Genomic DNA, 24803 nt, shown 5'->3' with positions numbered 1-24803 from the left:
AATTATCTGCGCCCATCTGTTTTCTTGTTCATAGTTGAGATTAAATTTCTTTTTGTTTATGAAATTGGCAAATTTTATTAAATTAATTTTATTGTGGTTAATTTGAATTTGCTTTCAACTGTTGATTCTTTTACCATTTAATACAGGCGATGAAACAAACGATTCAACTAATAAAAAATTTATTTTCGGAAATTATCAAAAGCGGATAAAAGAATAAGCCCTTGACATGCACCATTTGCGAGTATGATGGTCTGGTGAAACAATGATAGTCCGTCGGAAGGGGGCGATAAATGACTGACCCGTGTTTTATTAAGAGAGAGCAATATCTCTTGCACATAAAAGTCACCCTTTTAGATTTCGAAAAGAGCAGGCTAAGGCTACAAGGAAGCATTCGCACCCTCAAAGTGGAAACGGATTAATATAAGTTGTAATAACTTGTTTCCCAATCCACTATAAATAAATATGTTTAAACTAAAAGAAAAAGCAGCAGAAAAGACAGTGGTTTAAACTTTTTTTTTAAATATCCTGTTTCAATCAAAAGAAAGAGAAAATATCTTTGCTCCAAGGGGATAGTAATGTAAATGAATATTATTTTTCCGTTTTAATTTAACTGTAATTAAAAAAAATATATGTGCCGCTTTTGCATTTCGGTTCTATGCGTAGCAAGTCAAGCAAACCGCTCATATAAATTATGCTGTATAATTGAGCTGCACGAAATAAAAAAAAGTACGACGTTATTTATACGATGCATGAAAAATAACGTCAAAATAACGTTACCAAAACTAATACCAACACCGTACGCGACGTCATAGGCTTTGCATGCCTCCAATTTTCTTTTTAATATCCATTACTACGATGCTTATTTTCTGGCATGTATACGATGCTTATTTTCAGGCATGTATACGATGCTTATTTTCTGGCATAGACCATTTTGAAATATTTTCAGTAATATCTACGTATACAGATCAATGGGATTCTTATTTACGATATCAAATCGGTTTCGGTTTTCAGTGTAACTTGTGCTAAGAGCGAATTTTGTGATTTTTTTTTTTTTTTTATTCTTACTAAAAACTCTTAGAAAACAATACACTAAATGTCATGACCCTCTTTCTAAATATGAGGCGACGAGTAATAGATGCTATTCAATAAAGTTGTTACGTATTAAGATAAAGAAACTGTTAGCTTTGAACATTGTAATTATGTAAAAACTTTCGCTTAGAAAACAAAAAAAAAGAAGAAAAATATTCATAATCTTTATGAATATTTCAGTTCTTCATAAAAGAAAAATAATGAACAAAAGAAAGAATTCAACAGAGTGAATCTTTTTTAATGGAATGTTATATAAATATTGGTTTGTTGTGATTATCGACAGGAAAGTGTAAAACCTACAGGGCTGTTTAAAATTCAATAGATTACCACTAACACAATGTTTTAAGTCTACTTTAAATGATGGTGTATTGATCACAGGATGCAAATAACATTCAAGGTGTAATATGCCGAGACAATTTAAATAAAACCAGGCGTATCAGTCGTAGTCAAAGAAACTATTATTTTTTAAAATGTTGTAAAATTGGAGATTTTAATGGAAGCAGCATCAAGGTTAGTTTTTAATTAATTGTTTTTATAACCTCTACAGATCAAATTATTAATTTTGAAAGGAAATACTGTTCTATTTTAAATATTGACTTTTGTTTACATGGTGTTTGTATTGTATACCTTAATGGTGTTTGTATATTCAGTAGTAGATTCAATCTTTGACAATCATCGAACATCTCCTTTCGTGTAAATAATTAGAATTTTAAAACTCTAAATCAAGAAAAAAAGACCTGCACTTTTGTCAAAAAAATGTTATTAGAAATAAAGGATGGAAATTTGAAAAAAATGACACCCCAAAATACAAATAGAAAAAACAAAACAACATTGAGCACAGTGTGTGCCATTTAACAATGAATATTCGCCAAAAACATACGAATATCTTCAAACCTCAACATGAACCATGGTAATGTGTAAATGTGTGTTTTCCCTCCCCCTTTAAAAAAATGATTGGAGGTTATTAAAACAATGAATATTCATAATACCGGGGAATTATTCTTTACACTAAATTCGTCCAACCTTCTCGATCATCGAAATTAAACTGAATCTATCATTTACAATAGAAGCACATGTAGAAACAGGACAGCTCACTTTCTGACGATAGATGTGTGGTTTCGTTCATTTCATCACGTTCGACTGTATTGTCTTGATAAAGATCTTTCTTGAACCATATTCGTCAAACATGAGCAAAGTAGAAGACAATATACTTCTTACATTATGTTACCTCGAGTCAATTTATTATTGCTTTGGAAGTGATGATTTGTTTGATACTTGTTTGTTGTAATTCTATTAGTTTGATTTTTGTTTTAGTGTTATAACTAAATCTGATGAAAACTGGCGCCAATTATCCCAGGGTATTCATAGTTCCTAGCTATATTGTGTATAATATAGGAAACAACTAATGTAATATTCTTCAGGGTATATCTTTTAAAACAATCAATGGTCTATATGATACTGACTACTTTATAGAAATCTCTTCTAACAATCATCATTGTAGCTCAAGTAAACTGGATACGTGCTTACTCAATTTTACCAAATTAAACTCCATTACTAAACAATAAAAAGATTCCGAAAAAAACATACATGTATTCTATAAAAAATATTAAAAAATCACTTAAATTTATAGAAGAACGATAAATCAGATAAACAATACGAAACAATGTGTAAATTATTACATGTATGGTTACTGACAGCTAGCTCAAAGTACTTTTGCAGATTTAGAAGTTGATAACTCTAATATCGGCCGCTGTACCTCCAAATGACAGCTATGCCTGTCATGGTGGATCCGTATAATAATTCACGCATTAACTGTCCAAGGTTGATTATGACAAATCTAAGTTTCAGCGATTAATTCCATTAATTGAAAAACCATGATTTCATTGTAAAATATCAAGCAGTTTCAGTCAATATCGACTCAATCAAATTGAACATTGTAAAACATTTCTGTTCATGGCTCAATTAATAAACTTCTTTTTATCGTATAATATTGAAGACTGTGATAATTCTAACATTGTACAGGAAATCACGTTCATGTCATATCATCCTACGAAAGATTTTATACATAAATGGTAAGCCTAGAGTTATAGTAGAGTTCTAGAGCCACACGATTCGCCAGTTTTTAAGTCCCTATTCCGACAAGACGTGGCTGGTAATATATATATATAATACATCCGCTGAAAAGACATATGCTATACCCTGGTCGACCTTTTTGATTAGGCATATATCTCTCCGTGAGGTATAACAAAAAATCATTTTATGATAGAATAGAACAGACATAAAGCGACATATACCAAAAAGACACGTACAAATTACAACATAATCATCTATACTGCATTTTTTAAATACACTACGTAAGTGATATTGCTATAAGTGATTAAATGTATGATACTTATTTTTTTTTTAAATTTACCATTGCTATTTCAGAAATAGAAGGATTCGTTTCAAATCTTACACACGCCCAAAGTCTGAGCCAGCAAAGCCTCCACAAAAGGATGAATTTGATGATGAATTTCTAGATCTAGGGGACTCTGATTACTCGTCTTCTGATTCTACATCCTCCGATGGTGAGTTAATTGGTATCTAGTTCTGTCGGTATTTGTAAATATGACATGTTTTTATATCCAATTTATATGAACAGAAAGAGTTAAGATAGAAATGGAGAATATGTCAAAGAGACAATAACCTGACGAAAGAGCAGATAACACCGAAAATTGACTTACATGATTAGATCTACATGTGGGGAGTTGCAAGTTAAATCAGTCACAACAACGTGTAAGTCTCGCACAGACATATTTATATCACAATAGGATGTTTTCATGTTAATATGCACATAACAGTTGCGCCTGGATTCTTAACACAAATATGTCATTGTCTTTTTAAGCATAGGTATGAATCACTTGACAATTAAAGGTTTTCGAATTGGAAAATGTAGGAGCCATTTTATCGTGTATATCATATGTGTTTTACTTTGGTACATATTGGCTGTGCCTTTACCCTATATCGGGCGCGGATCAAGCCATTTTTAAAAGGGGAACCAAACACATGCAAGTCATATAAAAGGGAGGTTCAACCCATATGTCCCCATACAAAGCATCTCTCCCTGAATCCGCCACGTCTTTCTGTATTTTAAGTATAATTATTCATGAACATTTTATTTTGATACGTTTTCGATTGATGCATATATATATGACATATATTAAGGGTGAATGTTTATTTTATAGTTTGTTTTAATGATGTTTTTGTAGAAAGATTTCGACAACAACAATGCTAATTTATTTCAAATTCATATTTAATCAAAAACGTTTACAAATAAATACAAAACAAACACTGGTATATAGTCGAGAATAGAAAAACATGCTTAAAACACCAATTGTCAATTCATGATGATAATGATATATCATATTAAGTATGATAGTTTTACATGATGAATTACATAATTTTCACATCTTTTTTACAATATGAAATATTCGACCTTTTCAGGACAGTCAATGGTTTAATCTCGTGATGTCTAACGACATTTATGTGAGGTCATGCCAACAACAAATTTTATCAATAATGAAAGTCCCATAAACACTTGAAACAGTTCAATCTTCAAATTTTGAAGTGACTTTCATTTAAGTGATTGAATTGTATGATTTACAGAATTATTGTCAAAATAGAATTTAAAATGTTCACACCTATTTTGCGATACAATCAGATTAACCCCAAAGTCCACAATTGGTTGTAAAACCACTTAAAAACGGATTTAATGAAATAAATTTAATTTCGACATGTTGATAAAATAAAAATAGTTATTGAATTGAATATCGTCTCCTTTTTAACCCCTTATAACTTATATTACAGCCTTATTCATATAGATATATATCAATATTAAGTCTAGTAAGATAGTTATTATACTCTACCAAAATAAAAGATAAACCTGCTATTTTATTCTAGATATACATTGTATTATTTATTATATTACAATTCTGCTTTATTCTATCGAATTTACTTCCGCGACTTTTCTTTTGCAGATGAGAACCAATCGTTGTCGTTCCCGGGAAATCATTCAGTTAAACATAATACAGTACTTTGTCAGCAAGTCTATGTCAAATCATGTCGTTATTTCGATAAAGTACCGTCTACCTACTTTTTTCGTCGACTTAAAAGAACCCATATAGATTTATCACATCACGGATTGGGCATCGATGGTGTGAAGTCAGTAGCAATAGCGCTAGTGGTAGGTACAAGATGGTGTGTAATCAGTAGCATAAACACTAGGGGTAGGAAGACGATGATGTAAAGTCATTAGCAATATCACTAGGTGTAGAAACACGGTGGAGAAAAATCAGTAGCAAAAACACTAGAGGTAGATACACGATTGTGTGAAGTCAGTAGTAATAGAACTAGCGGTAGGTACACGATTGTGTGAAGTCAGTTGCAATAACACTAGTGGTAGGTACACGGTAGTGTGACGTCAGAAGCAATACCACTACACGATGGTGTGAAATCAGTAGCAATAGCGCTAGTGTTAGGTACAAAATGGTGAGAAGTAGCAATAGCACTAGGGGTAGGTACATGCTGGTGTGAAGTCATTAGCATTAACACTAGTGGTAGGTACACGATGGAGTGAAGTCAGAAGCAATAGCGCTAGTGTTAGTACACAATGGAGTAAAGTCAGTAGCAATAACACTAGGGGGTAGACGCACGATGGTGTGAAGTCAGTAGCCAATGGTACTAGTGGTAGGTACAAGATGGTGTAAAGTCAGTAGCAATAACACTAGGGGTAAACGCACGATGGTGTGAAGTCATTAGCAATAGCACTAGTGGTAAGTATACGGTGGTGTGAAGTCAGTAGCAATAACACTAGTGGTAAGTACATGATGGTGTGAAATCAGTAGCAATAGTACTAGGTGTAGACGCACGATGGTGTGAAGTCAATAGCAATATCACTAGTGGTAGGTACACGATGGTGTGAAGTCAGTAGCATTAACACTTGTGGTAGGTACACGGTGGTTTGAAGTCAGAAGCAATAGCACTAGTGGTAGGTAAACGGAGGTGTGACGTCAGTAGCAATAGCACTTGTGGTAGGTAAACGATGATGTGAAGTCAGTAGCAATAGTACTTGTGGTAGGTAAACGATGATGTGAATCAGTAGCTATAGTACTTGTGGTAGGTAAACGATGATGTGAAGTCAATAGCAATAGCGCTAGCGGTAGGTACACGATGGTGAGAAGTCAGTAGGGACAGTAGCTTAGTGATAGGTAAACGGCGGTGGTGTGACGTCAGTAGCAATAGCACTTGTGGTAGGTAAACGATGATGTGAAGTCAGTAGCAATAGCGCTAGTGGTAGGTTCATGTACTGCTAAAATTTTTCAGCATATTCCTTCAACCGAATACATAACAGTTTTCAAATAAAGCTGATTCATATTCCCAATACAAAATGATCCCATGAAATAGCGTAATAGTACTGAAAGTGTCATTAAACACCAATCATTTAATCTACATTTCTAATTCAATCTCTATTTGGTGAATTTTGTATTGTTACAGCGGCATGGATTTTTAACCTGATGCAATTTGCAGAAAATGTATCATTATAGATTTTATATTTATGAGATTTCACGGCTGTCTTTCTGTAATGGTTTCATGCACACACTGAGCACTGCGATTACATTATTTAAAATCGAATATCAAATGTTTTTTTTCAAATTCTAAAAACAAAAATGACAAAAGACCTGTAAAAATATCAAACGATAGATCATTTTTTTATTGAACAGATATAGTGTTATTTTTTAGTCCATTGTCTTTATTATGCAATTTGTACCGCAAAACCCCAAGAAATCAGTCACTGTATCATATATCTTATACATTAATATTATTAATCAATTTGGAACCGATCATTAATTTTATTATTATTCCAACTGTTTAATTTTAATGGTTTGCAGGTTCTGATAAAACACGTTTCTAAGATTTCTAAAAACTCTTAGGATAAAAAAAAAATCAACTCGATAAAGATAAACAACTCTTTTTGTTTCATTCCGGTCTTACAGTTTAGCGAAATATTAAATGAAATAAGTATTAAAATTAAATCATCTAATTACAGCATAAATCTTAATTTTAAAATCATTGTCTGAGAATCTTACAGAATAAAAGTATATTTTTGAAGATAAAGAAAAATGTCTGAACAATTGAATGAAAACAGAAAATGAAGGACCCCGCTCACATCCAGATTCTCATAGGGTGTAACATCAGTAATAAAAAATGCCGAAATCCTTTTTCATTAACGAAAACATAAAAAGTTAAATTTCACAAAGGGACAACAATATATTTGCTGTTGACTGTGTCTATATCTATTAAGCTTTCACTTTGATTATTACAGAGTAACACAACGGTACAGCGACTGGACATATCTAATAACGACATAGCCAGTGAAGGACTGGCGCATATCTTACAAACATTGCAAGAAAATATTGTTATTACTGATTTAGTAAGTATTTTCCTCTGAGTTCAGTACTTGTGTGATTTTACTTTATACATTCTAATGTTCAAGTCGGAATGGAAAGTTCCGAACAAATTGCCAAATTTGGCTTGGGTTCATGCATTCCTGGGATTTGGGAGATGGGAAAATTTTCCTTCTGTATATTCACCGAGTTTTTATAGAAATCGTTGTCTCTTTTATTCTTCTTTATACAGTTTCACTATGTGAAAACATTAGCTGTCGGAAAAGTTGGTCTCTCTTCGTCAGCTCCAGATAATTATGTTATGTATTGGGAACTTTTTTTATAATGAGAATACGATTTATGGATAACTTTAATACTTTAGCTATAAAAATGATGTTAAATTGCAGAATTTAAGTAACAACAACTTATCGACAGGAGGTGCTGTGTTACTCGATGAAGCCTTATCGAATAACAGAATAATAACCAAACTAGATATATCTGGTAAGTTCTATATACTGACTACCTTATCACGTTTTGTCTAGCCATCATTGAATTCGAGTAAAGGTTAATAGTCCTAATATTTTTGAAATGATTGTACAGGTTATAGTGTCAACTGACTTTCTTGGTTAATTACAATACCTTCTTTAATTTATCACCTTTTAAAAACAGTGCTATTCTGAACAGTTGAATCTTAAACTTTCTTTTTTGTCTTATGTTATTGAGACAAAAACAATGAAAACCTATATCTAAAAAAATAGTTTTAGTAATATTAATAGTTAATTTAAGAGATATATTTGTACTCATCAATCTTAATTCGTTCAGAACCTCATCAGATACAAAGACATGCATGAACATCTTTGTTATATTGACGGAGCAGCGGTATGCTCCAACAGAGTTTTGAGGAAGAACGACTAAAACCGATGGAGTTTATCCAATTAACTCAGTTTCGGTTTTTTAACCAATATGCCAGATTTGAACATCGTGAAACTATTCTCATCTGAATTCAGCCCTGTTTATGCTGTTTGCACAAAACTTTACTTTTCGCAACTGACAAGCTCATAATTAATTGGATCCTTTTCAGCTGTTCTTTTAATACTTAAAAAAAATAAGAATGATGCTTCAACCCTAACCACAAAAGCTGGAATGATATCTAAACAACCATATAAGAATAAAGTTGTATTTCCAGAAAATACATCAAAAGTTGTAGAAATACAGACAGAGCCTATAAAAAAAAAAACGAACAGTGAAAATACATACATCTGTCAACAAACCAGTTCATAGAAAAATTAGAGATTACGAAATTTAAAAACTAATAATAAACAAGGGTAAATCGAATGTTTGAGCGAGTTTTATATTATATAGCAGTTATTGACACAGATGGACGAAATCACACTATAATCCCTAGCAAACGAGATGATTTCAACTTGCAACTTTCAAATTTCTCAGCAGTAACATACCCTCTGATCCGCCGTTTTGGTGTTTTCATATCTCAATTGATATGTAATGGTCGAAACTATACAGACTGACATACAGGAGTGTGCTCATTACGCAGAGACTGCTCCAACAGACTTATGAGAGGATAGTTTAGAATGACATTCCGTACATTGTATGGACACCATCTCGAATTGGTTAATATATACGATATGTCTGTGTCTAAACTAACGAATGACATTTTTACAGCGTCTTATATTGTAGTTTAAAACTATGTCGTCTGTCTATAAATTATAAAAACTTGACCTATTCCCGAATATGACTGTTATACCGTGTCTAATTTGCGTTTAGTTTGTGTCTCGGTAATTTGTACATCCAACAATCATGTATTTATTTTTAAAGTTTCTGTTATGGTTTCGGTTAGATAATGTGTAATGTCTTATCGTTTTATAAAATTGCCTTTCAATATCACCATTATCAAGAACATTGTTTAGACATGTCCGTTACGTAAGTGCGTCACTGTTTGTGATGTACCGTGGTGTCTCTCGTTTAAGGAAGATGTACGTAGATGTTCTGTGGTTTGTAAGTTTTGTCGATTATTGCATTATTTGTTTTTTTGTTTCTCTGTGATGAGTGTTCTTGCGTGTGTTTTTGCTGTATTTCTGTCACTTAATGTAGTCATTTTAGCGATATTTTTAAACATCGTTATATAAGCGGGAGGTTTTCCTAGCCATAAAACCAATTTTGTTTCTTAAAATTTCCGGTTTAAAGTTAGGAATATGGAAGTTGTTATCAAATAGTTCATTTCAATGGCTGTTGGCGTTTGTCTCTGTTGCATTTCAGTGTCCTGTTGTTCTTTTGTTTTCCTCTGATACACAAATGTAGTTTATGCGTTTCCTTCGATTTTAATTTGTAACCCGGATTTTTTTCTCTCTCAATCGATTTATGACTTTTGGATACTGGTATACTACTGTTGCCTTCATTTGTAAAGAATACAGTCCAAATATTTTTAATATTATAAAACTACTTAACCTACAAGAACCGTTGTTTTCGTCTACTCCGGTTTTCCGACCGGTTTATGTCGCTTAAGTTATTTGATATGTGCAATATTGTGTGCACTAGGGTTTGATTGTATTGTTTTCCCTAAAATTAAGTAAATTGATTGTCCTTGTTTAGTTTTGTATAAAACCTACCTTTCCCTCTAATATTAAATAAGAAAAAAATCTCAAAAGACAGAATCCCTATATGTATATTTTCAAGCATACGTTTCTCATAACGTTTTCCTTTGTACCTTTGTATCTAGTTAAAAGGGAAAAGATCGATCAACTTTGAATTTAGCCAATACTTATTTTAGCCGATCACTATCGTTTTTAACCTGTCAACAATAGAAAGTACAATTACATTTCTCTTGACTTTTGAAAACTGATGATTTCTCGGTCAGTAGACCGAGGAATGTAAGTAACAATGCATTTCACGCTAGTTAGACTTGTATAAAGAACGAACTCCGAGAGAAGTGGTGATACATGTTTCCAGTTTTAATGAAATCTTATTTGGCATGAAAATTTACATTTAATAAACATGATTTTATTGTTGAAAGTACATAGTGATATTGATTAAGTTCTAAATTTGAAGTGTTATTCAATACATATGCAGGATATTACATCCAGCAATATATGTTTCGTTATGTTGCCGTAATTACGAGCACTTAAAACAATTTAGTTATCAATATTGTGATTTGGAGAGTTTCTTTTGTTCAACGTCATTGCTCAATTATTTATCATTTTACGATTAACTAGACTATATTGATGACAAAACATATATATTTTTGAAGATCAGGTATACGCAATGGAGAAAAGACTAAATTATTGAAAGATAATTTTAGATTCAATGTCTTAAGGTATAAATGACAAATTCAATACCAAATTAGAGATCCGAGCTTACAAGATCAATATCAGAAAAATCAAAACAGAAGATAATGTTTTAGGACCAATAAATTCTGATTATCATTTAAAAAAAAAACAATTTAAAGGAATGCAGTGAAAATTTAATTGATTATATCAAAACGAAACAATTAGGTCCCTGCAAAGATAATTAAAACAACTGTTTTTAAAAGGTTTCGATGACTCGTTTTTTTAAGATGTATTCATGATGAAATATAAAGCTTCATACAAATAAACTTTCATTACAGTGAATTAGTCAATCGTTCTAGAACCTTAACAATACAAATGTACAAAAACGAAATTTTCTTTTCATTTACTGTGGATTCATTATTATTCGATGGATATTTTCGTGGAATTCGTGGGTACAGAAACGTCTTGTAACGTTAACAATTAACATGTTCCCTATATATACATAATATAAGATTGAACTTTGTCTTCGTCGAATATGTCCTCACCTTTGACTGTGCATTGAACATTGAACATTGAAAAGGGAACTACGTTTTATATTTTATTTAGATATTTTTTTTGGTGTGAAGAATTGAATGAAATTTTTTCTGAATATTAATTCTCACATTTATTTCAGTTGACAAATTTCGTGTGAAATTCTTTGCCGTGATTCTTTTAATTTACTAATGATATAACACTTCCTGGACTCTAATGAATAAAATTCATTTGAAACTAGTTCCAGTATTAATTAGCTTTGTAAACCAAAGATGTAGAGAAATGTTTACTTCTTATTTAATGAAGCCTCAACTATTTGATTAGTATCGAAATGCAAAAACATAATATTTGTTTGTAAACGAACTAGCCTTATATTGATTTTGCTCTGATATTGAAAGGTTTGTTGGCATTCATGATTAAGCAATGTATATGCAAACATGTTTTGTAAATTTCGAATAATAGAATTTTTAATAAATCGATATGGTATAGATAAGTCTAATCATTCAAACTATTTAACAGTAACTTCTAAGAAAATAATTGAAATTGCAACACGATTTCAAAAGATGGTTACGGTGACCTTATTACGTCGATTACAGTTAAACATGGTGTTGCTGTTTGTACCTAATAACTCTTTGAGTAGAAGTTAACACCATATCGATAATAAGAAAATACAAACATGTAGAGGTTTGCTTGAAGAAATATTCATCATAGAATCTAATTAACCTTTAGCAGCAGGTTCTCCGAATGTTTAGCTTGACCTTTCTTACACATTACGATAAGTTTAGACTATTTACCGGATTTGTTATCACATAAGCAACGGGTGCCGCATGTGGAGCAGGATCTGCTTACCCATCCGGAGCACCTGAGATCACCCCTAGTTTTTTGGTGGGGTTCGTGTTGTTTATTCCTTAGTTTTCTATGTTGTGTCGTGTGTGCTGTTGTTTGTTTGTCTTTTTCATTTTTAGCCATGACGTTGTCAGTTTGTTTTAGATTGATGAGTTTGACTGTCCCTTTGGTATCTTTCGTCCCTCTTTTACTGCGCTATTAAATTATGTATATTGATATTTAAGAAACATGTATTCAAAACTTTCCGCTATAAGTCGCAGCTCTAAAATCGTAGTCCAAGATGGATATACCTATCACCGACCATCATGAGACCTACTTGCAAACCTTCTTGTTACACACTTTAATGGTCACGGATAACATGAAACCTTGTTAGTATCATTTCTTTAGAACCAGTATACACAGAAGCAGACACAAACAAGCATAAGTTTACCTTCTCGATATCACAGGATTTTTTTTTATCAGCAATAGTCCCATGACTCTTTACAGTTATCGAAATGTAATGTAATTAAATTGGTACCGTTCATGCATTTTCTCATGCTTTGGTATAGCATATGTTTGAAAAAAACAAATAGTGGACAATGGTGTTTATGTATTTAAACCTTGACATTTTTTAAGAAAAATTGAAATGTCACTATTCACCTTCACATAGGTTGATATATGGTGCATCCAAAACTTTCAAAGGTAAAAAAACAAAAATATCCTCGATCTTTGAATTGAGCCTCCTAAACAATTTTATTTGAAAAACCGTTATAGATAGAGGAGGTATTTTTTTGTAAAATTGGTTTGGTGTTGCGATATATAGAGAATTTACATTATATCCAGATTGTCTTAACAATAACATAAACATCGGAAATATTGCTGAATTGATAGTACATTGCATTTATTGTTAATCATCAATGATTTCTAACATAAAAATTATGTCAATTCAACATTCTTTTCAGTATAGTCTTTCTATGAAAACTAGGAAAGTTAGTTCCGTTTTACTGTACGCAACTTATTTCCATCAGACTATTACTGTATTGTTATAATATTTAATATCATTCGACTAATTGCATATTATAGCAAAATACAACTCATTATCGTGTCGAACGTTAAATTAGAATGCTATTTCAAATTAATATTTTCCATTAGCACGCTTTGTTTTCTGATAACTATGATATAAAAGTCTTATTCATTATTTATAATAATGAAAAATCCATTTAAACTATAAAGTTATCGCACTTAGTTGATGCACGGTAATTGATATTGTCAATTTCAAAATTAAAGTAATTGAAAAATTCGCTTGTCCGGTATGTTCAATAGTTTTCAGACTTATATTGGTAATCCCTAATAAACTTTAATAGCTAAAATCTTTCTTTTTCAAGAGTGGATGAACTATTCATATCACGTAAAATCTATTATAGTTATATTATATATAAAAGGAAATTCATTATTGCTTTTAACAATTTCGTCAAGCATGTTTCCTTGTACATTTATACATTGAGATTTATTAATAAAATAGACACTTTTAAACCCTTGTCCTTTACATCTTAAAAAATGAAATTGCTACTGTTAGCAATAAGTGGACCGAAATGACCTGTCTATGACTTTGTCAATATGTAGTTATATGGTAGCGAATATTGAAAGAGGGACGAAAGATACCAAAGGGACAGTCAAACTCATAAATCTAAAACAAACTGACAACGCCATGGCTAAAAATGAAAAAGACAAACAGAAAAACAATAGTACATATGACACAACACAGAAAACTAAAGAATAAACAACACGAACCCCACCAAAAACTAGGGGTGATCTCAGGTGCGTCGGAAGGGTAAGCAGATCCTGCTCCACATGTGGCACCCGTCGTGTTGCTTATGTGATTACAAATCCGGTAAATAGTCTAGTTCGGTAGGTCACATTCATGAAAGGGAAGGGGATTGTAATTACGACGTAAGGAGGTGTTTTAGGTGACGCCTGCATTTTGTGTTAGTAGGTGTTTTAATATTTCCTTAGTTATATCTGTAACAGTTATTGGGAAAGTAGATAAGTCATCACTTTATCTATCAAATTTCAACAATTATGATATGTTATAAAAAAATAATTCATCATATCTACATTATACAATAGAATTTTTGTCTTCAACATTAATAATACGTTAACAATATAGTAGCAGTGTAAACATGATGTTGATTAGTCATTGATGATCATCTCATAATCATTTTCTTGTGTGTTGCTTTTACATTAATTAGATAAGATACGGTAACCGTCTTGCAACAAACGCAAAAAAAGACTTAAAATATTTACGAATTGATCAACTATGGTGTATCTTAAACATGATGTTTCTTACCTTACAAAGATAAGAACAATTGCTTAAATTGCAAATGAGATACATATACTCCACCTGAGATCAAATTACGAAAATATAATCAATTAAAGGTTTCCGTACGACCTTCAACAATGAGAAATACATGTATTCGTACAGTGAAGTCAGCAATAAAAATCCGGAATGTAAAGTGTAAAATTTTCAAACGAGAAATCTAACAGCCAGATTTATACAATGCTATTAAGAAATACAAGATGATAGACATGAAACAATGACAACTTAATCACAGACTCTACACTTAGACTTAGAACCGGCACATAAGGAAAGTGAAGGGCTTAAGCATGGTTCATACATGTAAATAAAAACACCCTAAAACACAGAATGTCAGTTAAAACCAATCCATGTTTGTATTATATTAGTTAAAATGTGATTGAACTTTAATGAAAATACATTTTCATTGCTACCTGGTTGATTGATCAAAGCAATGTATTATTATTTATTTGTAAAGCGATGAGGCAATTAGGCATATTTACCTGTCACTGATGTTTTATCTAATTGTTTTAATTAATCATATATTACAGACAATCAATTGTAGCAAATAGTTATGCATAATGTTCAGTCAAAGGAAGGAGCATTACGATAAAACATACGACATTTAAATATTCATTACGTTCTACTGATTTCAATGAGAATTGTTGGATATGTACGACAAAAATTACATCAGTTAAGGACTTGAGCGTTACATTTTATATGACCAGGTTTTAATCCTGCATCAAATTCGACTAAGTGCTTGTATAATTAAAATGACACCCATTGTTAAAATCGTGCATTACGTACACTGAAGTGTAGGTACAATTTAAATGAAACCCACAGGGAGTGAAGCTATTAACCATCTCAGTTGAATTTAGTGTATTATAAATTCGCACACAAGTTTCCAACCACTATAATTATACAATCCTCAATCTCATACCATAATTAATATAATGTAAACGATAATTAAATATTCATTTACTCAAAATATTTCATAAAATATCTGGGAGGTACTATTGAATTTAAATTTCAGGCAATTTAAAATGACAACTGTAACGAATGCCACAGTCGGTAAATTAAAGAATGAACTGGAAAAGAAACATACAAATAAAATGACAATCTAAAGATGAAAATTATTGCCAAATTTAATTTTGAGACATTTAACTGGAAATAGCAAATTCAAAAATGAGGGTTTCATAATAACTAACAAAGTCAAGCACTGTCAATAAATCATGCTTAGACCGCAAAATATCTATATGAAAATAAGCTGTTGGAGAATGTTATTTTATTCAAGATATTGTGTTCTATTCATTCTTGATATTATTAGAAGAACATCGTTTACCAATATGATCTATTGACATTACATTTACATGGGTGTTTTATCAATATATTTATACAAAAAGACAAATTGAAATTAAAACGGCACCATTATCAAAGTACTAAAACTATATTTCACAACACACTTGAAAGTAAGATAGACAATGGAAATTGTTTATAGCATATAGTTAAACCACTTTAAAGCTTTTAATGTAATTCCGAAAATGGTATTATCATTAGCTGAAATTGTTTGTTATATCGTGTAAAGAACTAAACATCATTTGATTGCACATTTCATATGCAAGCATTGACCTGGAATTTTTTAATAAATAAAACAATAAACACATACAAGCCTTTACACATGTTCAGACTGGGCTAAACGAACTATTCAAACTCTTACGATAGGTAAACATTGTCGGTCATGTTAATAATGAAATAAACATGGTGTGTTTATTTTGAAATAAAAATAAAAATAAACATAACGTATCCCTAAAAGAATAATTGATATTTTCTGTATAACTGAATAAAGAAAAGTGGTATAATTGCTCATAAGACAATTATGGGTCCTCTTGTGGTCTTTTCCGAAGGGAAAATTCAGAAACAAATACTACGAAATGCAGGTCAATCATGAAAATTTGAAAATATCGAACAAAAATAACGGTATAATAATTAACAATACATTTATTGAAAAACCAAAATAGGACAGTCATGAACCAATAAGAACCACTCACTCATCCAATCACAGGCTACTGGCTTGGGACAGACACATAATGTCTGTGGCGTGTTTACACCTTTGTGCGAGCACTCAACCCTACCAACGCAGGACAGGGGTAACAGCCGCTATGAGAGCCAAAACAATTCAGTAACAAATCCTTAGATCAGCACAAAGTATAATAAAAACTAACACAAAATATATCACCTCAGATACCCTATTACTGTGTCTGTAAAACTGCGAATGATTAATTTCTGGAGTAGACTTCTTAATGGAAAAGAAAGTAAAATTTGTGCTGTATTATATAAACTTGTATTTTATATTATAATGATTACGGAATAGACACTAAGTGGATATCATATATTAAAAATATTTTTGATAATTGTGGTATGTCCAATATATGGAATGCACAGTTTGCTGACAAATGGGTGTCAAAATGTATTGAGCAAAAACTCAAAGATCAGTTTCAGCAAGAATGCTTTGCATTTGTTGCAGAATCACCTAAAACTTTATGCTATCGTATTTTTAAAAATAATTTTCAATTGGAAAAATATTTTTCTGTTTTACCTCACAAATTCATTTATACATTATGCAAATATAGATGTGGTAGTCACCACTTGCCGATTGAGTCTGGAAGATGGCAGGGTTTACCGAGAGAAGACAGAATCTGCTGTCTCTGTGACTCAAACGACATTGGTGACGAGTACCATTATATTATGAATTGTGGATCTTTTATGTTTGAAAGAAAGAAATTTTTACCTACATACTGCTGGTCTAACCCTAATATATATAAGTTTGATCAACTGTTTAATTCATGTAATATTGTAATATTAGAAAAACTATGTAAATTTATCAAAGTTATAAATGTGAAAGTCAGTCCTCCAAGTTAATTTCATTGTATTGTTCACACATGCTTGTAAAAATTGTACCTTATAGTTATATTTATGTATGTTCTCTATAACTATGTAATTGTAGTTTTATGAGAAATAAAGTATTCGTATTCGTATTCATACAAATGATAGACACAAATCACTTACAGTTTTCATTTAAACATAAAGCTAGTTCAAAGCCAATTACAACTTACGAATGAATCATATCCTTCCATAGTATACAGTGTAAATTAGTAAACATCCAACAGATTAAGTATACATAATTTCTGTACTCACGCTACTTCACAATACAAATATTTTTTTAATGTTACGTTCAAGCTAATGGATTTACTGAAGCTGATGCTGTACCTTTATCACATTTAGTAAAAGTAAGTAGAGAAAACTTAAGTTATCTGTTTGTTTTACAAAACATATCATAAACAGTAATTTAGCGATATCTCATAGCTATGCTAATTTTTTTTATGGTTGCAAAAAATTTCGTTTATGTAAGAATTTTATCCATTTAATTTCAAGTTGTATAACATGTATTCTCAAATGAAAAGCTAAATATTTCTTATAAATGGATAATAATTGGAATTATGATGATAACAGTATTAATGTTAACAGTAACGGTTATTATTTTCAAAGTCATGGCTACAAATATCAATCGTTATAATTATTTGCAGAAAAATCAGTCTATACGAACTTTATCTTTAAGTAAAAATAGTTTTCGAGAGGAAGGAGGAATTGTTCTCGGTAAAGCTTTAGGTGAGTAGACTTTCTCATTCATACATGGTCAGTGAGTATTATATACCTAATGCATTACCCTTTAGAAAAGAAAATAATCAAGTGTGTGCATAGGACATATATAGTGTTAATGGTTTTTTTTATTCACATAAGCAATTACAACTAGCAGGTAGCAATAGTATACAAACATCATTTATGTTTAGATAATACAAAGTCTATGTCGATTTCCTCCAATTTTTTTTTTATTGAAAACTGAAGTCCTTTATAAATACGGTTTGTCGTACTTGACAGTCATACAGTTGGATGACTCTAATTAGTTATCAAAGGTACCAGGATTATAATATAGTACGCCAGACGTGCGTTTCGTCTACATAAGACTCATCAGTGATGCTCATATTAAAATATTTATGAAGCCAAGCAAGTACAAAGTTGTAGAGCATTGAGGATCCGAAATTCCTAAAAGCAAGAATAAAGCACAAGCGTTACAATCTAAACTTTCCAATTGTCAATTTCCTATATTCCCAGCAGTAACGTAGACCATACTCGCTATCGTATGGCGTTTTTTTTATATCGCAGTTGACCTGGTATATCCCTGCGTGTTATCATTATACGGACTTCAGTAACAGTGAGTTTGCTCCTTACAAAAACACTACTTCAACTCTGTTACGAAGGAGAACGACTGAAATCGACACTACATATGATTTACAGTCATAATCTTGAATTGGTTGACCAGTACGTGTTTGTGACTCAAGCCACTGGCGACATGTTTTCGCGGTAATCGACGATCATTATCACCATCGGATTAACATGTCGTTTTGGAGTTATTTTCCCACTCAAAAACAAACTATTCAGTAGCTTTTGTAGAATTGCGATACTTTTGTTCTTTCGGTGTTCTAAAAAAAGAAATGAAGCTGCAAATTTTCTATATGCACTTAAAATATTGACAATACTTTCTCTATCCTAAAATGTGTTATTGATATTTTGTATATCAACTATTAAGTGTAACGTCCGATGTTACATTGTACTGACAGCTCTGAATTTCATGATTGTTATTGAAGTAGAATTGTTCGCGTTGGTATCTTCATTTAATTTTATACAAATTTAGATTTTTTTCTTCTCGATTTTAGAGTGCAATGATACAATAACATATATGGACCTTAGTTGGAATCATCTTCGACAACGAGGAGCAGTTTCTTTATGTTATTGTTTACAGGTAAAACGTTTTTACGAATACTAAAAATAAACCGCTAAAAAATCATTTCATGGCGATAAAACATTTCAAATACAACACATGTTACGACTGACAATTGACTATGTTAAGTAAATTTATTCTTTTCTTTGTGAAGATGGTATTTCATATTTTGATTTTCAAAACCTTACGTTTTGCATTGTTATAATAATTCTAATGCAAATACTAATAAAATGATTATGAGCTTAACTTATTTTTTTAAATTTCTTGTCCATGATCAGTCTGACTAAAAGGGAAGATATTTTAAGCCCTGTGTATCGGAGGATCACGTAATTCATAATAACAAAGGGATATCGTTCCAAAGATGATTTATAACCTTTACTAAATACTCTGCTAGATATACAGATTCCGTTGAAGTTTTGCTCTACCTGTATAAAACTTATTTCAAACGAAGCAGCACATTCTTATTTTTACAGTAATGTTTTATACCAAGCCCTAAAAATAGGATCATTTAACATTGTTGAATAAACATTTTATTAAAGGATACCAATTCAACACTGTGACTTATGTATACACTTTATGTATAGTTGTCTCATAAGCAATCATACCACATCTCCTGATTTTAATCATGTATTTGAGTTTTCATTCATCTGTTATTTTTGGTTGCTCTTTCGTTATTTCATGCAATGTGTCAGTAAATTCAGCATTAGCACAGCACTTGATGAATGTTTCAGATAAATAAAACAATTGAGTCTATAAACCTAGCATGGAATGGTTTTGGTATGGAAGGCTGTTACGAGATGGGCAAAACACTGTTAAACAATAGGACAATAACAGAACTAGATTTGACTTCGAACAGAATTTCCCTAGATGCATTTAGACAACTGCTCCCAGGAGTAGGCAAAAATAAAACTCTCAAGATACTCAGGGTAAGTCATTGGCAATCCAACTATTTTTTCAATATTAAAATCGAAATGATAGAGATAATTATATGTGCCGATAACCAAAGAAGGTCGGCTAGTAGAGTGCTCAAGATTTAGGTGCAGATCTTGCCCGATAGAATAAATACGTTTATCAAATCAGATAATAATAGTGTTATTTGAAAACGTGTGTCAGTCCTCATAATTTAAGCTATGTAAACTTTTAATTTTAAATATTTAAAATTTCTTTTACAGATTGGGTTCAACCCATTAACAACAGATGGTGCAATAGATGTCTTACGCTCTATATTTATTTCCGAATCGGCAATTGAAGATTTAGACTTATCTGTAAGTGCATGCTGCCTATAACATTGAAATTGAATAATATTATTTTTATCAAATATAACCAATTGAGCTTTCTGTCATGTAAATATTATTGGCTACACTTCTTTTAAACTGTAAACATGTTTAACGACATAAGAAATAAAAAAAAAAAATTAAAAATACTGCATTCAGCATTAATTTTGAGAAAATAAAAGCATAAGCAATATCAATAATTTCAAGAAAATGCGAAAGATGTGGTATAATTACCAATGATTACAAGAAGTACTTAATTACAATCGACAAATATCGTATTAAGGTGGTACACAACACTATTACTAAAATTAATTTGGCTCGTTTAATTTTGATAAATGTTTGACTAAATATTTACTTTGACTCTTTAACAAAAATGTAAAAATTTCAAAAATTTTGAACCAACCATTTTATCAGAAAAATTACACTGGTTATATAGCAGTTTGACAAACACCAATTTTAATCACCGAGAAGCCTAATATTCCCTTTACAACACAACGTAGTTAAAACGTTTAGCTGACTTTACAGAGTTATCTCCCTGTAGTGTTAGGTACCACCTTAAAATTATTTTCGTTGTTTTAAAAATATGATGTATCATTACAGGATATTTTAGTTGATGACAGTTTTATGAAATTGCTTATTGAGGTGAAAGAAAAGAGAAATATACGCGTCAAACACGGAGTTGTATTGCGTCACGATGAAATCACGAAAGGTGTACATACAAGTGTCCTAGATACAGATGATCCAATGACAATACTGTTTGAGTATATGAAGCAGAAGAATCTTAGATTAATTGACTTATTACACAATCTTGATAGAGACCATAGTGATACGCTGACAAGAGATGAATTTCAGAGAGGAATGACGGTAACTTGGTTATATATTATTCAGTTCTAACGTGGCATTCTCGTTGCATTTCAATCGACAGCTGTGGAAACTTGTACATCTTACACAATGATAACATATACTAAAATCTTAATTTGATTTTATTAAATTGTGAAATGTTTCATAAACAAGATAGCAATGCAAATTGGATAAACAAAACACCTTTACATGAACTACAAGTATATGATGAATAGGACATTTCGGTCTAGTAATGCAACACGAGTTGATAGTTGTTCTTGTAATACTTGCCACCTCAAAGAGTACAAAAAATATGAAAGTTAGAAAATTCGAGGAAACAATAATTGTAATTGTGTCATTATGAATATTATAACAACATGTACGAACTGTGACGCCCGTATATGACACGGAAACCAGGCGTAAAAATCATACTTTATCCTGGCGGCATTGCAGTGTTTACAAAATACATATCCAGGCGTCAACCAGGCGTAAATTAGGCGTAAGTAAGGCGTAAACCAGGCGTAAAATTAGGCGTAATATTTAAATGAGTACGCCTGGTTCACAAAAAAATAGGCGTAATATGCAAATGAGTACGCCTGGTCAATAAATAAACCAGGCGTAATATCCTTACATAATACTACACTTATTTTAGTTCAGTGTATTAACCCTAAGCTGTGTACTTTTGTGTATTTGATACAAACTTCTGTACTGTTGCTTTTATTTCTTATTGTTTGACAAAAAACTTGAAATATTAACCATTGAAGAAGTTAATATATATAGAAATAAATACATTTTATGCAGACAATGGCTCAAATAAGTTTAAGTTTAAATAAGAATTATAACTGTTACAATTATTTTTTCTTGAAATAAAAGTAGCATTTTAACTAAGTTGTTTTTGAAAATTATTGTCTTTTGAACTAATTTATAAATGATAATACTGCAATTTAACTTAAAGTAAAACATTTTAATGTTATTATCTAAGGATAAAGGTTTTGGGATTTCAAAAATTCTGATAGAACATAATACTTAATAACTTAGTTATACTCACATTATTATTATTTACCATGTATTACTACTTTCCTTTTATTTCACAACTTTCATTAATCTATTTGATTCAGTAATTTCCAATTTCAGATTCTTCCAAAAAGCACAAAACAAGCAAATTATCCCTGAATATATGAAGCTGCCATGTGTCCAACACTTACAAACTAAAACCAAAGAGCCAAATTTTGAAAAAAAATCCCATGATCCTTTAAACAAAGCATTATGGGTATTTCTATTTACGCCATACCAACAGTTTTACGCCCGTAAGAAAATTTACGCCTTGCTTATTTCAATTTACGCCCGTAAGAAAACTTACGCCTTGCTTATTTCAATTTACGCCAGGTTATCTGCTTTTTTCTACGCCCGTAAGGACTACAAATTTACGTTTCCTGCTCCCTTACGCTTGGATCTAGACACGTAACTACCACTTACGCCTGGTTTACGCCTTATTTCCAGGCGTAATACGCCTTATAATTTCGTACGGGAAGTACTCTAAAAGGCAAACGTTATCTCATTTTACAACACAAAAGATTATTATGTTTGTAATGTAGTTCTAACTGTTTTTGCAATTTAATTACCAAACAAAACAATTACGTATATACAGTCTACAGAAAATCTGGATTAAAGCTATTCCGTTGTTCATAGTATAATTTGTATGACTTTGGAATTGTGTAACGACCGATGATTTTCGAATTACATGATCTCACATCATGTGAAGTTCTAGCAACAACTATTTATTTTAGCATCAATATTAAGTTGTCTTCTCCCGCATCTCCTTAACTGCAAATGATATACTATCTTTAAATCGTTACTAGTATATTAAATTTATATAAACCTAGCTATAAAATCAGGTTTAGTGCACCATTGTCAACATGGAAATGCCTGTTACACGTCAGGAATATGACAGTTGTTGTTTTGTTGATGTGTTTCAGCTTTTGGTTTTGTCGTTTGATTGGGGACTTTTGGTTTTGAATTTACCTGGGCGTTCGGTATTTTTTACTATTTTACTGTTTAATCTTTTGATTTTTAGAGCATTGATCTGCCCCTTAGTAGTAGAGCATTGGACATATTAATGAAGAAACTTGACATAAATCAAGACGGACAGGTAGATTTTGAGTAAGTATTTAATTAAATGTTACCAGAGAGAGTAAAAAATAATCATAATTGATTCTAGACAAAACTGATTAAACCTTGTACATGGGATAGACTATTGAGGTACACACATATAAACACAAACCAATAAAAAGCCATTTAGTAAAATTCATATATGTGAGAACATGATATTACGAGGACAGTAACATATTTAAATTCAGCATTCAAATTGCTCAGATCATCTAAACAGTCAAATGTACACTTTGTAAACATATACAGTTTTCCTATTCAATTATTCTGAATTTATCAAAATTCTAGTAAAATGAAACATCAGGTACAGCATCAATTAAGTTATTGTTTACTAAGACAGAGAGATGTAATTATTAGTCAGTGAGGCTGCAATGTATTTTGTTTTGAATTGTAAAAGAAGTGTTTATCGTTAATGAGGAGAAGGCAGATTGCCATGTTAAAACAATAACAATAAATCAAAAATAAATTAAATACTTTGGCTACCAAAAATAGTCTTTGAAAATACCCAAACACTTCGCGTTGTCTGAAATATGACCATTTTACTTTTGTTTACAGGGAACTGACAATAAAGCATAAAGAGTATCAGAGACGTATCACAAAATTGAGAATGAAGTCAAAGACAGATAGGAAGTTTTTCAAGGGATTTGACAAACTGGAACAGCTAAGAGAAGCTGTTAGATTACGAATTGCTCTAAATGTTACAAGAGAAAGCCAAAAATAATCATAATTTATACGGGACAAAATGTATACTAAAGTCACTGTAGATCAATAGATTTTGTGAATGCCAATTTTCGTGTTAAGGGGTAAACTTTTGTTTTTGTGGATATAAGATTTCCTTGATTTGCCAGCCTGTTTACAAGCCTATTAAAAATGTGTTCTTTGAAGAACATTTAAATTGATTTCGTAATTTTCCTTTGACGCCGAAAATTGAATGATGACGAATCCAAAGTAACACATTTCCTATTTAAGGCATTTAAAAAGAAAGAAAATATGGTTTGAATTTCAAATTTTATTTTAATAATAATAATAATTTATCACGTTATGTGATGTATAATGAAAATTACAACAGAAGAATGACTTTTGTATTTTGTATTTTATCAGTATTATCTGACAATGTCTAGAAGTGTATTTTACATGATATTATAGATATTAATACTTTTAATTTTGACTGTTTTATGAATTGTG

General features: G+C 31.2%; 1 protein-coding gene across 1 annotated transcript; it reads left to right on the top strand.

Annotated features, from left to right (window-relative positions):
- The first annotated feature begins 1367 nt into the window (after positions 1–1367).
- Positions 1368–24776, top strand: LOC139485092 (leucine-rich repeat-containing protein 74A-like). Its single transcript, XM_071269209.1, has 13 exons — positions 1368–1599; positions 3517–3656; positions 5106–5311; positions 7451–7558; positions 7919–8012; positions 17739–17788; positions 18086–18167; positions 19274–19359; positions 20070–20264; positions 20511–20603; positions 21213–21476; positions 23527–23612; positions 24174–24776. Exons 1-13 carry the CDS (start codon positions 1583–1585, stop codon positions 24337–24339), a joined length of 1587 nt encoding a protein of 528 aa, XP_071125310.1. The 5' UTR covers positions 1368–1582; the 3' UTR covers positions 24340–24776.
- The last annotated feature ends 27 nt before the right edge of the window (positions 24777–24803 follow it).

Source organism: Mytilus edulis, chromosome 8 (genome assembly GCF_963676685.1).
Source record: "Mytilus edulis chromosome 8, xbMytEdul2.2, whole genome shotgun sequence".
NCBI classification, from domain to species: Eukaryota; Metazoa; Mollusca; class Bivalvia; order Mytilida; family Mytilidae; genus Mytilus; species Mytilus edulis.
This window is presented reverse-complemented; position numbering and strand designations above follow the sequence as displayed.

Coding starts and splice junctions, on each gene's coding strand:
- LOC139485092 (XM_071269209.1), top strand. Junction 17,789..18,085: donor CTTTATCACATTTAGTAAAA/GTAAGTAGAGAA, acceptor AATTATTTGCAG/AAAAATCAGTCTATACGAAC. Junction 20,604..21,212: donor TTGAAGATTTAGACTTATCT/GTAAGTGCATGC, acceptor GTATCATTACAG/GATATTTTAGTTGATGACAG.